This window comes from Mus caroli, chromosome 14 (assembly GCF_900094665.2).
Source record: "Mus caroli chromosome 14, CAROLI_EIJ_v1.1, whole genome shotgun sequence".
NCBI lineage: Eukaryota > Metazoa > Chordata > Mammalia > Rodentia > Muridae > Mus > Mus caroli.
Genome location: NC_034583.1, coordinates 70459198 through 70472176, shown reverse-complemented (window position 1 = coordinate 70472176; position 12979 = coordinate 70459198). Strand labels below are relative to the sequence as shown.

General features: G+C 44.5%; 1 protein-coding gene across 3 annotated transcripts in view; it reads left to right on the top strand.

Moving 5' to 3' along the window:
* Positions 1-654: 654 nt before the first annotated feature.
* The window catches only part of Cnmd (chondromodulin), a 26769-nt gene continuing 14444 nt past the window's right edge, over positions 655-12979 (top strand). For 2 of the 3 annotated variants that reach the window (XM_021182455.1, XM_021182454.1), the window contains exons 1-4: positions 655-895; positions 1312-1455; positions 6166-6306; positions 12558-12668. In XM_021182455.1, the coding sequence (XP_021038114.1) occupies positions 824-895; positions 1312-1455; positions 6166-6306; positions 12558-12668 (468 nt within the window). In that variant the 5' untranslated portion in view covers positions 655-823. The remainder of the gene's footprint in view (positions 896-1311; positions 1456-6165; positions 6307-12557; positions 12669-12979) is intronic. The other variant, XM_021182456.2, reaches the window with a different exon arrangement.

Below are 12979 nucleotides of genomic sequence, written 5' to 3'. Positions count from 1 at the left end.
ATTTACTACATATATGTAAATGATATGTAACCACCTTTTATTTGTCCCTTTGGTCATAGCCAATCAGTGTTTGGGAGACGCGTTCCCCACCACTTCTGCTGTTTAATCATTGTGGACTTAACTATAGGCGTTTTCTTTCCTTCCAGGCTCCCCGTTTCCTCTGCTTCAGGACCTTTCTGCTTCTGCTGCACTGTTGCAGTAATTAAACCTCTCCCTTAGAGGATCCAGTGGCAAAGGCCATCTCCAACATTCTGCCCCATGCTCTAGTTCCAGGGGAGTCCAGCAGTTCCCACCTCCAGCGGAAACCCTAGTAGAAAGGGTGTCTTAACATTGGCACTTGAGACAGGCCCCCTATCTCTCATCACACTCCCCTCTCATTCTGTTTCCAGGGCCCCTTGGAGAAATAGGCTCCAGCCAGTGTCACACTGCAAAGCCCTCTGATACTCTAAGAAATCCTGGCAAGCTAGTAACTGGGGGTGGCCGTGGGGTTCCAAGGCTCAACATCCCTTACATACTCAAACCTGTCTGGATGTCCCTCTGGGTTTTTGGAGGGGAGAGAGAGAGGGGAGGACACATCTGAGAAAGCAGGATAAGCTGAGTAGGCTGCTCGAGGGTGGAGGGAAGAGGGAGGGGAGAGGTGAGGTGCTGGAAGGGGTGGGGACAGAAGGGCTGGCCAGAGCAGGACGCTGCTGTTGTTGCTGCTGCTGCTGCTCCTGCTGCTGCTGTTGTACAGGGGGCATTCATTGTAGGGACAAAGGGACAGTTGGTACAGTCAGGACAGTGGGACAGGGCCTTCGAGTATCTTACTTCTCCATCTTCAGCCATGACAGAGAACTCAGACAAAGTTCCTATCACCATGGTAGGGCCTGAGGACGTTGAGTTTTGCAGTCCCCCGGTGAGTACCTCCTGGGTCCCCAGGACTGCTGTGGAGTAAGTCCAGACACAGAGACCCCGGCTTCCTGTGGGTGCCAGGTCCACTTCTGGGATCAGGGATTTGGGCCTTTGGATGTGTGGTGATGAGGGAATCAAATGAGAAAGCCCAGTGTGGGGGGAGAGTGTCAGGGTACACAGGATCCACCACAGGCGTGGAGGGAACGTCTTGTGACAGCAGAGGGTGCAGTACTAGGGGGCCCGCCTAGGGAAGAGTCTGCTATGGTACTTCCATGCCTGAGAACAAGGGACCCTCGCAAGGCAGCTTCTGAGTGTGCTTGGGGCCAAGGTTTCCTACTCCAGTCCTCGCGGTTCCCCCGGGACACAATGCAGGGATCGCGAGTGTGGGTGGCACGGCAACCAGTCCATCCTGCCCCGCAGGCATACACCACCGTCACCGTGAAGCCCTCCGGGAGCCCAACACGGCTGCTCAAGGTGGGAGCTGTGGTCCTCATTTCTGGCGCGGTACTGCTGCTCTTCGGAGCCATCGGGGCCTTCTACTTCTGGAAGGGGAATGACAATCACGTAAGTTCAACGAGTGGCTCCCCAGTTGGGATGCAAGGGCCGCCAGGTGCTCAGGGTGGACGAACCCCTAGGTGGAGCCAGAGCGCTGGTCGGCCAGCGGGCACAGCCTGCTGCTCCCTTTGGTCCCCTTGGTTCTCTTGGACACCTCCCTTCGCAGGTCTAGCCTAAAGTGGGTACAGGGTACAGAGTAGGCAAGCTCAGGGTTCCTAGGATGAAAACGGAAACGGGGACTGTTCGAGAACGCCCTGGACACTGTGGGGAAAGTCATTTTCTGCCATCCCAGCCTAACGCAGCTTACCAGGCAGTTGTGAGGCAGTGGGTAGGGCGCGTGACCTCTCTGAGCTTCTTCTCCAGAAAGAAAGAAATGAAAGTAAATGATCCTTGATGCCTGTCCCAGCTGAGGAAAGCCATAAATTTAAATAGGACAAAGGGTAGAAAGAATATTCAGTCCTACAGCTGAGGGAAAAATCTTTAACAAGAAAGTTCTCCTATTTGTGACCTATTTATTCATTCTCCTTTTTTTTTCTGTGTTAAAACAAAAAGTCAGACTTCCTTAGAGGTAACAAATCTCCTTTAAGAATCAGTGTGGTCACCTGTGATTTAATGGCAAAAGTCTCACTAACGACTCTCCTCCCTTTATCTGCTCAATGAGATTAAGGCTGGATAGACTCTCTCAAGGAGTATAAAAAGTGCTTCTGTCTTAACTGGGCAGAGTTCCAATGCGTTCTCTAAATACCTGAGTGTGTCCACCTATGTAAAAGGGGACATTTTATCTTGATGACCATTGCCATGCCGGGTATAAGCTTATTCCAGCTAATGGAAAAGAATTCCATCTCCAGGGAGCACACAAAGGGCTCTTTCTTAATCACTGTCCTCCAAGGATCGCTGACTGCCTCTTTTCCTCCTCTCCCACCATGAAATTCAAGGCATGAACGAATTCCAGTACTTAGAGAAAATGGTGCTGAAAGCAATTCAACCATTTTACACAACACATCTTCTGCAGTCACTGCATAATTTGTATTTTTAACTCAAAAGCCTCATGTAGATAAGCAAGCCATTTAGCACGGAGTCTGTTTTAGAGACTATATCAAATTTACAAGCATCAATTTGTAAGATCGGAATTGCGCTGTATTTTGTGTGGATTTGAAAAGTGCCTTAATGTATTTGTATTTTAAATATAGACACTGGTGGATGCTCATATGTGAAAGCACAGAATTTGAACATGAGAGTGATTTTTAATGTCTATGTCTCCATTTGTAGCAGGGTTGAGATTGTCACCCTTGGGGAAATTTGATGGTGTTAGAGTACAAATACTATCTTTTAGACAACAAAATCTCGATGATGAAAGTAATTTGAAGACAAAAAATAGCTTTGCTTTTTAAGGGTTATTTTGTTTTGTTTTGTTTTGTTTTTGTAAATATTTTGGCCATGAAAGCAATACCATTTGGCATTTAATTAAAGACAAACATGGCTAGCTGACAAGCTTCTTAGAATAAGCCATCACCCTGAAGAAGTGGGCTCCCACTTCTCATATCTTTCATTTTCCTGCAAGATGTTTGGTTTAAGAGAGCAGTATTAAATCCTAAGAATATGGAGGAATAGTAAATCACATTTTATTGCTAACAATCAAAGTTATTGCTATTTCCTACTCAGACAGGAGAATGAAGAAAATCATGGCATTTTTTTTCTGGAAAAAAATTTGTCTAATGCTGTTCCATATTATTTAAGTCTGGCAAGCAAATCACAGAATTTGAAGTAGAATGCATTTGACAGTATCTATGCTATGCACATGCATGGATCTGCTGTCTTTGAATATAACTCTAAATCACCCAAAGACAGCATAGTCAAAAAAGATAAGTATCTATCACACAGGAACGATCATCAAGCTAATGGACTCCCTGTTCTCTGGAGAGTTTCAGGCCTGGGCTCTCTGCATTAGTTTACAAAGGAGCACCAGCTGTGAAGTTCTCACCTCTCCCTTTCATAGGGTTCAACCCCCAAGGACAGGTCTGCTCAAATTTAGCTGGAGGGTTACCAAGCACAGGGCACTAATCATGAGGGGATCGCTGACGGAGCTCAAATATTGAGGCCATTTTTCATCCACATTATTGTAAATGGAACAAGGCGTTGAGACATGGGAAATTCCCATCAGTGCCAGACAACTGACAACTCTACCAGTTCAGTGAGGTGGGGAGACCATGGCTTGCGGGCTTTTTCTTAGATTAATTTTTCTAGACATTTTCCCAAACATTATGTAATTAATCTTATAGAACCGAGGCCTTATTAAAAACTCATTAGCAAATATCCTTGGCTGTAAAAGGCACCATATTGAGCAGAATTTTGGCAAATAATAAACTTCATTGTACTTGGTGAGAAATAGCCTTAGGTGCCAACATCTCCCTCCCTGGGCTTAGAGAAGATAATGTAATTGCCATTCCAGCAATTCAGCTTCCTGCCCTGCTCAGGGCCCAGAACTTTGGAAACTGCAGACTGCCTCCCACCCTCCCCCACTCCAAGATGGCACAGGCTTTTCCTGCAACCACCAGCATGAGCGTGCCAGGCAGACTGTAGCCAGGGAGCCTCTCCTGAGAAGAAAAGTGCAACTGTTGGAAAGTGAAATTCCGACTGGAAGGGTCAAAGCCAGCCTGGTACATAGTGTGATAAACTGTGATATGTATGGGGTGGGGGGATAAAGAGAAACCGGCCAAAAAGAATTTCTAAATGGTTAGATTCTAAAGTGCTGCACTGCCTTAGTTTGCTGTCATCTGAGTGGTGAACTCACAGGCCAGGTTCCTCTAACAGTCACCGCTAACCCATGTGTACAATGGCTGCTCTGAGCTCCCAGGGCAGAACAGAGCCTGCTTTCTCAGCTGGCGTGCAGAAAGGCCTGGTTTAGCCAAAACCAAAAAACAAAACTCCAGGCTTCTATAACTGGGCTGCTTCTGAGGGAGAAACTGGAACAGGCTGCTGGGCTCTGCTCCATCTCTGCTGAGTCTGTCTGAATCCTACAGGGTGGCCCCCCAGTCAGGGCAGCTTAGGAAACTGGAGGCTGCTGGGTTCCTGGAAGGAGGCAGGAAGGCAGGGATGGACATGCTGGAGTGGTACTGATATTTCTTCTAAATGAAACCGGCTGCCTGGAAGGAAGGGTAGGAGTGACAGAGCCATTCCCACATCTCTGATGATAAAATAGTGCTCTGTGAGTCTAGTACTAATGAGTTTTCTCCAAGTAACGATCCTGTAATAATGGCTGCATTTTCTAGTGTTTATCCAGTAGTTGTAGTCACTCTTCATAATGAGGGAGAAAAATCAGACTTGAATAAAGTCACAGTTCTTTGCTGTGCTGAGTGGCTGACCTGGCATGAGATAGAAATTTCGTCATCGGTTTTCAGTCTTTTCCCTTTTACTTGTGTGTGACCACGCATGCACTTTCTACGTTAGGCAGACGATAGTTAGATAACGGATGATTAATGAAGACAGATAGCTACCTAAACTCCTAAAAAGAAGGAAAGAAGAGAAAGCCAGCAGCATGCTCGACTGGAGCAGTGTGTGAATTATTTTTAAGCTATTACAGAGAGTGATAAGCTGTCCAAAAAAAGAAAGTCCTTTGGATAATTTAATTTAGTGATAGCTTTGTTCTTCCTTTCTTTCTTCCTTTCTTTCTTTCTTTCTTTCTTTCTTTCTTTCTTTCTTTCTTTCTTTCTTTCTTTCTTCCTTCCTTCCTTCCTTCCTTCCCTTTTTTCTTCTCCTTCTTCTTCTTTTTGAGATATAGTTTCTCTATGTAACCCTTGCTCTCCTGGAGTTTGTTATGTAGACCAGGTTGGCCTTGACCTCACAGAGATCTGCCTGCTTCTGCCTCCCGAGTGCTGGCACGTATAAGACAGACCCCAGCCCTGTCTGTAATCCTTACCGTATGCTACCCCACACATCACCTTGACTGATGAATTTAAAAAATCAGCCTTTAAGCAAAGATGCCAGTGTTTCAGCCAAATGCCTTTCCATCTATCTGTGGGTGGTTCTCAGTCCAGCTACAAATAGAATTAAACTTTAGAAAACTCAACTTCACAGTTGAGCTTTAATTGGTCCAGATATGATCCCTAGTTGCTTCTGATGGGTAGCCGAGACCCAAGTCCTTGAGCTCTTTAAGTAGCTATCAAGCACTACCGAATATTCTACTTAGATAGTATTTTAAAACAATCAGACTGAGGAGATGGCTCCCTTGCTAAAGTACTCACCATGCAAACCTCAGGAACTGAAGTCACATTGTAAGATGGCTCCCTTGCTAAAGTACTCACCATGCAAACCTCAGGAACTGAAGTCACATTGTAATCCTATCACGGGGGAGTACAAGACAGGCTTTCGGGGGCCAGCCAGTCTAGTTGAATTGGTCCATCTAGGTTCAGTGAGACACAGTGTCTCAAAAAAGTAAGGTGGTTAACAATGAAGGAAGATAGCTGACATTAACCTCTGGCTTACATAGACACACACACACACACACACACACACACACACACACACACACACACACACCAGAAATCATTGTACTAGCTGACTGGTATATGGATAGATTCCTCAAATGAAAGTATTCCTATTAATGCTGTTTTTCTGTATCTATGAAAAAGATGGAACCATCCTCACATATTGTGGGTCTAAAGATAAGCCCCAAATCGCTGAAAGGAAGAAGGTACCAAAGACTCTTTTGTTCCCCTCTAGATTTACAATGTTCATTACAGTATGAGTATCAATGGGAGACTACAAGATGGGTCAATGGAAATAGATGCTGCGAACAACTTGGAGACCTTTAAAATGGGAAGCGGAGCGGAAGAAGCAATTGAAGTCAACGATTTTAAAAATGTAAGTATACTTCACGCATTTGCAGAGTCTAACAGGTGAAGCCCTGGCTTTTCCAGTCCGAGGAGAAGCAGCCACTCTCGCTCGCACGCACGCACGCACGCACGCACGCACGCACGCACGCACGCACGCAGTGGTTACTTTTCTCAACAGCAGCTTCTCAGCCAGCACCCCACTTGCATTGTGTAGCTTCTGCTTCTTGAGAAAGGGTCTTGCTTTGTCCTCCATCTTCTTGCAATGAAGAGGAAATATAGGCAAATATACAAAATAACAAAACCCTTCGGGTGCGGTAAACCCAGGTGTCAGGCAGGAAGGCACAGGAGGACATTACATGAGCCCTGGAGTTTGAAGTAGACGGAGCAACATGCGATTCCCATCTCCAAGCCAAAACAAAAGTATGATAGTGAGTTTACTTCTAGAAAATATGTGGACTTAGAAGTCAAAATTAAAGCTTTATTGTTTCAAATGGGAAAACATAATGTCATTGCCAAGAACTGACGCTTCTTGACATTGCACAAAGTCTTTGAGAAGGGCCTGTGAGAACCAGGCGATACTCCATAACTTGACATGTAGAGTGCTCAAATAGTCTTCAACAGCAAGGGCAAAACTTTGGATTTCTAGAGAATAGAGACATTTTAATGACTGGGTAGTTGGGTTTGTCAACAGTAGATTCTACATCCATATTTCTCTAATTTCCATTTAATCCAGAAAATAAGCATGGGTGGATGCCTATCATAAGCCATGTTTTCTGGCATGGCCTATTACAAAAGAAACATTTGAGTCCCTTTTTGTTTTGAGCAAAATTTAATTGAGAGGCAGTTTGAGACACTGGGCTCCTGGTTGATGCTTCAGTGTGCATCTGCTGACTTGGGCTACACTTCCCATCGGCTGACAAAATCTACGGCTCTTCTGTTCTGTGATGAGGAAGAAGCACTTGTGTTTGGGTTCTTCTGCTAAATCGGCAGACGATGTGGGTGAAGCTTCATAGTGAAGGAGGGCTCTTGAAAATAATGTCTCTTTGGATAGTTCATTGGTCTACAAACATCTCATCAACCCATCTTCCTCTGATTTATGAGAAACACGAAAGAAGCTTTTCATTGATAGGAAAGCACTCTCCTCTCGTGGGAGCCAAAACACGCGTCACAAGTCCTTTTGAATTCCCAGCAGATGCTAGCATTAGTGATCTGAGATGCTGACTATCGATGCCAGTGAAGCCTGGCTGTGTTCACAAAGGACCCTGACCTGGGAACAGGCTCTGAAGCCCTGAGTGTGCCCAGCTGCACTTTGTGTGGTTATCAGATTGCAAATGGTTCTGGTCTGTGCACAAGTATAATTTCTCTGAACCTATTAAATGCTTTTACTGCAAAACCCAGGACAGGGAAAAACATTTTTTTCCTCTGTACTACTCAATATAAACTAATAAAATGTGGCTCCTCTGTACACATTATTCAATCCAGGACAAAATTGAGTACCTGTGATGTGCCCACAATGTCAGAATATGCAAATGGGGTTGTGAGGATGAGCTACAAAAGGACCCTCACTCTTGGGAGGTTGATGTGTCAAAAATATCCTCTGAAAATATTTTAATCCCAAACCTATATATCTGTTTTATAATCCTTTGCTTCTTTCTAATAATGGTATTGATTGTGTTTTGTTCTCATAGACGAACAGGGCCACAAATATTTCATAAGCTGATCAATTCTCTTTGATAGCTTCTACATTTCTCTAAGTCAGAACTGGTGAGTGGAACATTTTTTTGATGGATAGTACCTGCTATGGGTTTAAACAAGCCTGGCCTTTTGAAAAGACATGAATCAGACTCTGTGGTCATCTTCTATTACTTTTGCCTCTATTTTAAACCATCAGTCAAACGCAGGAAGTGTTGAGTGAGGCTTACTGTATGGAGGGATAACGCTAAGCACAAGGGGTGGAAGATGACTGACGTTTATCCTTCAAGGACCTTCTGGTCCGGTCTAGAAGAAAGACATGCACACAGAAATGGCTTGAGGTCAGCCCCTAAATATATCATGATAAGCTATGGGCAAAGTGTGCCCCACACAGAAAGGCATCGCTGCCAATTCGAGGCTTTGCACAGGCATGGCAGAGGTGAGGACGTGGTAATTGAATAATGACCTGAGGAATGATTTGTGGTGCTGGGAACTGAACCAAGGGGCTTTCTTGTGCTAAGCTATCACCCTACCACTCAGCTACAGTCCCAACCCTTTCGAGAAATCGTCTGAACTTTAACAGGGAGAGCTGGAAAGGATACTACAAAAGGATTCACAGTCCCACTCTCAATGTGGTCAACTACATCAAGGACAGGGACAGAGATTGATGGAAATGCAGGTGGGGGCTAGATCATGGAAAGTTCTACCTGTAAGTTGATACCTGGGACCCCAGTATTTTAACACAGTCCAACAGAGAACAGACACCGTAAGAAAGAGGAGCTCTGAAAAAACAAACAAACAAACAACAACAGAAAAACAAGTGCCCCAAACTTTGTGCCCTGAGACAAACAAGCAAGCAAGGGTTGATTCACAGCTCGTGGTTTGTATTCTAAAAGATTATACCCTGACAAGCATCCATGTTGTTGGTGAAAGCCAAGTTCCTCAGACCTGAAACCATATTTCAGGAACAGAAGTAGAAACCAACAACAGACAGCAGTGGTGAGTACATTTGGATATCATGGTTTCCAGAAAACAATTCTTTTAATATGTGGATATCTGAAATTTGTGATTTAAAAGCTAAAGGAAAAAAAAAAAACTACAGCATGAACCTACCTTGAAAGTAGGTAGGTTATTGATTTCAAAAAAAATCAATATAACCCTCAACTGTAATGTAAAGGAACAATAAAATGAGGGTAATTTATAATGAAATATGGATTTCATATGTGCATACTCTGCCAGATGCACATCAATAAAGCCAAGTGCATCTAGGTCAGTGCCTCGCCACACCCACAGTGCAGGTGGTCACAAGTGTTCTTTGACAGTTAGGAGTTTTTCTCAAACAGTAGGCATCAGTACTGAGGCCTTGATGGGCATGGCTACGCATGCCTGCCAACCCGGAACTTGCGAAGCGGGAATAGATAGGGTTGTGAGTTTGAGACAAGTCTAAGATTCTGTCTCAAAAAAAACCCTAATTGACTTTTATTTCTAAGTCGCCATTTATAGGAAATTGACTGTGCTGTGAGCTATGCTTAGTCACTGTATGTTTTTATGTAAATTGGAAATGGTATCCTGTGCCGGGCAAGTACCTCCAGGCAGCTCAGATTCTTAAGACTCAGGATGGTTGATTCTTCAAGATTCCAGGGCTCTACGAGATCCCCCGAAAAACCAGGATACCCCAATCTTTGTATCAGACCCTTCCAAAGGTTTCTAAAATGCCTGTTGGGTACAAGACTCTCTTCCCTCCTTGAGGCCCTCCCTTAGGAAGCACAACCAGGGTGGTATCATGGCTCCTTTAATGAACAAACGTTAGGGGTTTTTTGTTTGTTTGTTTGTTTGCTTGCTTGCTTTTTGTTGGTTTGTTCTTTCAATCTTCACTTGTTGCCTTTGTTAGCAAATGTCCTCATTATCATGGGCTTCTAGGCCCCCCGTTTGTTTACTAGCAGAAGAGATTTGCTTGACTTCCTTGTACTTCCCCATCTGTGTCATCTCTTAATATATACCGTCACTCGCAGCTTTGCAGCCAGACTGGATGGTGAGGTTGACTTCCCTTCCACTGAGCTGTCAGCAAGCCCTGCAGTGTGTGGACTGTGAGGGCCAACAGGACTTGGTGAACTTTCAGTGTAGCTATCTGCAGTTAGAATCTGCTCTCTCCAAGCATTCTGGAATGATGCGTGCTTTCCTCCCTACACATCTCATGTTTCAGAGAGCATGTGTGTTTGGGGTTAGAAGACATATTACGCACGGAGCAGTGATCTCTCTCCCTCCCTTGCTCTTTAAGCTACAAGTCGTAGATTTGCATGCAGAGTAGGAGCAGCAGAACTTTGGGAAGTAGCTTAGCAGATGCCAGTGGTTCTCAAGCCGTATCCCCGAGGTCCCAGCAGGACAGCCTCCAAGGGCTTGATGCAAATACTAACTTAAGATGTACTGAATCAGAAATCCTTCCCCTGGGCTTGGGACCCAGCCCTTTGGGTTTTGTCCCAGTGACTCTGATATGAACAAATGTTTGAGTCCCAGGTACAGGAAACACTTGGGTTGAAAGACTATTATAGTCATTTAAAAACTACTCTGCCAAGTTCCCTTTACCCTAAACTGCTGGGCCTCAATTCTAAGCGTCCGTCATTGCCATCTGGTGGTTTAAGAATACTCATAGATCAAGCCCCACTAGCAATGCAATAAGAATCTCTTGGGATAGTCCAGCAGCTCGGTTCTGTTTTTCGGTTGGTTTTGTTTATTTATTTTGACAAGATCTCATGTACCTCAGAGTAGCCTACATAGCCTACATACTCACTGGATAAGCAAGGATGACCTTAAACTTTCAATCTTTCTGCCTCCGCCTCCCTAGAGCTACAAAGCCTGGTTATAACAACAATGTTCTTAAAATCTCTCCATGGGACTTTGGTTCCCAAAGCAGACCTCTATAGTTAGACCATGCCTCTTCTCTGTCTAGGAGCTGGGTTGAGAGAAATAAGGTGACAGGAGTTGTAACCTGCAGGACTTAAGCTACAAGCCCTAGATTTACATGCAGGGAAGGAGCAGCAGAACTTTGGGAAGTAGCACAGCAGATGCCGGTGGTTCTCAAGCATGAACAAGAGGCCTGCTGGATGAACAAGCAGGCATCAAGGCAAAGAGTGGGCCATGCAGGAAGACTCAGCCCCTCCCACCCCCCATTCTAAGTCTGTTACCTGCCAGCCTCTGTAGATTTCAGGTCCTGAGCATGACTCTCCTGCAGCGTGACATTTGGTTAACTTGATTCTCCATTTAAGCATCCTGAGCCCATAGCTCTGGATTTGTGCTTCCCTCCCCCAACTCCTTTGCAAGACCTTAACCAGTACAGCCTTGTGTCCTACACTCATCTCAACACAACAGGAGGTCGTCAAGGTTCAGACATGTGGGGGAATCTACATTATTAGGCATAAATGTTATGAGCTTTTGGAATATTTAGATCACCTATTCATCATGAAACGACATCAGCAGAGTCCACGTAAGCACTCCTAGGACGGAAGGTGCAGGTCCCTCTCACATCCTCTTCAGGTGAAAGCAGGGCCCAGCTGTCAACTCAGAAGGAGCTCTGCGCCGCCGATGTGTCCCTTAAGGCTGGTCCCCAGCCAGGAGGAGACACTGTTTATATCTCAGAGGGGACAAAACAAAGCACCAAGTCTTAGCTCCTGGTGCTGTGTAAAGTTTTTCTGCTTACGTCAGACTCAGTAACTTGGGAAAGCTGAGAATGAAGGGAATTCATTAATTTGGCCAACATCTTCAGAGAAGCTTTGTAGCATCCCAGGCGTGCCCACACACATGCACACCTCAGATACTGATCTCAAGGAGGTTATAACTGAGAACCAGTTCCAGTCTCCAATCTAAGTGGGACCATAGCATCTGCCAAGATCCCCAGGCTGTGTGTGTGTATTCAATGGGAGTGTTTCTTCCTTGTCGGCAAAACTGTATTTGTTGCATCTTAACAAAGTTAGATCCTACAAGTAAAATGAAGGGTATTTCAAGGGCTAGCAAGATGGCTTGGTGGATTAAGATGCTTGCTGCCTACCCTGATGACTTGAGGTCAAGTCCTAGAAAAGGTGAAAAGGACCAACTCCTTTAAGTTGCCTTCTGACCCCCACACATGCCGTGGCAAGTGTATATGCAATAATAAGTGTAAAATTAAAATAGAGTTCAAATGTGCATACCGTTAATCATAATTTTAAGTACTTTTATTGTTAATGGACCAATAAAAATGACTTTGAAAATTGAAAAATAAAATAAAATAAAAAAAGAAAGGGCTTCATGGATAGAGGGACACTTCCTGAGCTCCATACACAGTTGGAGTAGCCAACAAGAGCCACATGGCTTAGGTATCACTCCTCGTCATCACTCCTCCTGGGTGTGGTCTCTATCCTCCCTGACATTCCTCACCTTTTCATCAGTTGTATTTTCCTCTGTGACCCTTATTTCTACCTGAATTTATATTTTCTTCTTATTGGAAAACAATGCTAAAGTTAAATCCATGGTAGCTGGGACTTTATCTTATGTTTATCTTTACACATAAGGGACCAAGTGAATACGTGGATGGACAAATAACCCTTTATCTCTTAGGGCATCACTGGGATCCGTTTTGCTGGAGGAGAGAAGTGCTACATCAAAGCACAGGTGAAGGCTCGCATCCCTGAGGTGGGCACTGTGACCAAGCAGAGCATCTCTGAACTGGTGGGTACCAACACACACAATGAACAAACACTGAAGACCTTTTTCCTTCGCAGGTTCATGACTACAACCTAAGTTTTATTTCTTCTCTGCTAGAAGAACTTCTCTGTCCTGCTGGCTCTAAGTCATCTTTCTGGCATGGTGCAGCATATTTAAAGGTTGAGGGGTACATGTTTTAAAGTGCATTAGCTGTGATAACTCAGTGAGTAAAGTCACTTGCTGCCAAGTGTTACTCCTGAAATTTGAGAGAGGAAAAAAAAAAAAAAAACAGTTCCACAATTTTGAGCCAAATCTGAAGCAAGCTTTAATTAAAT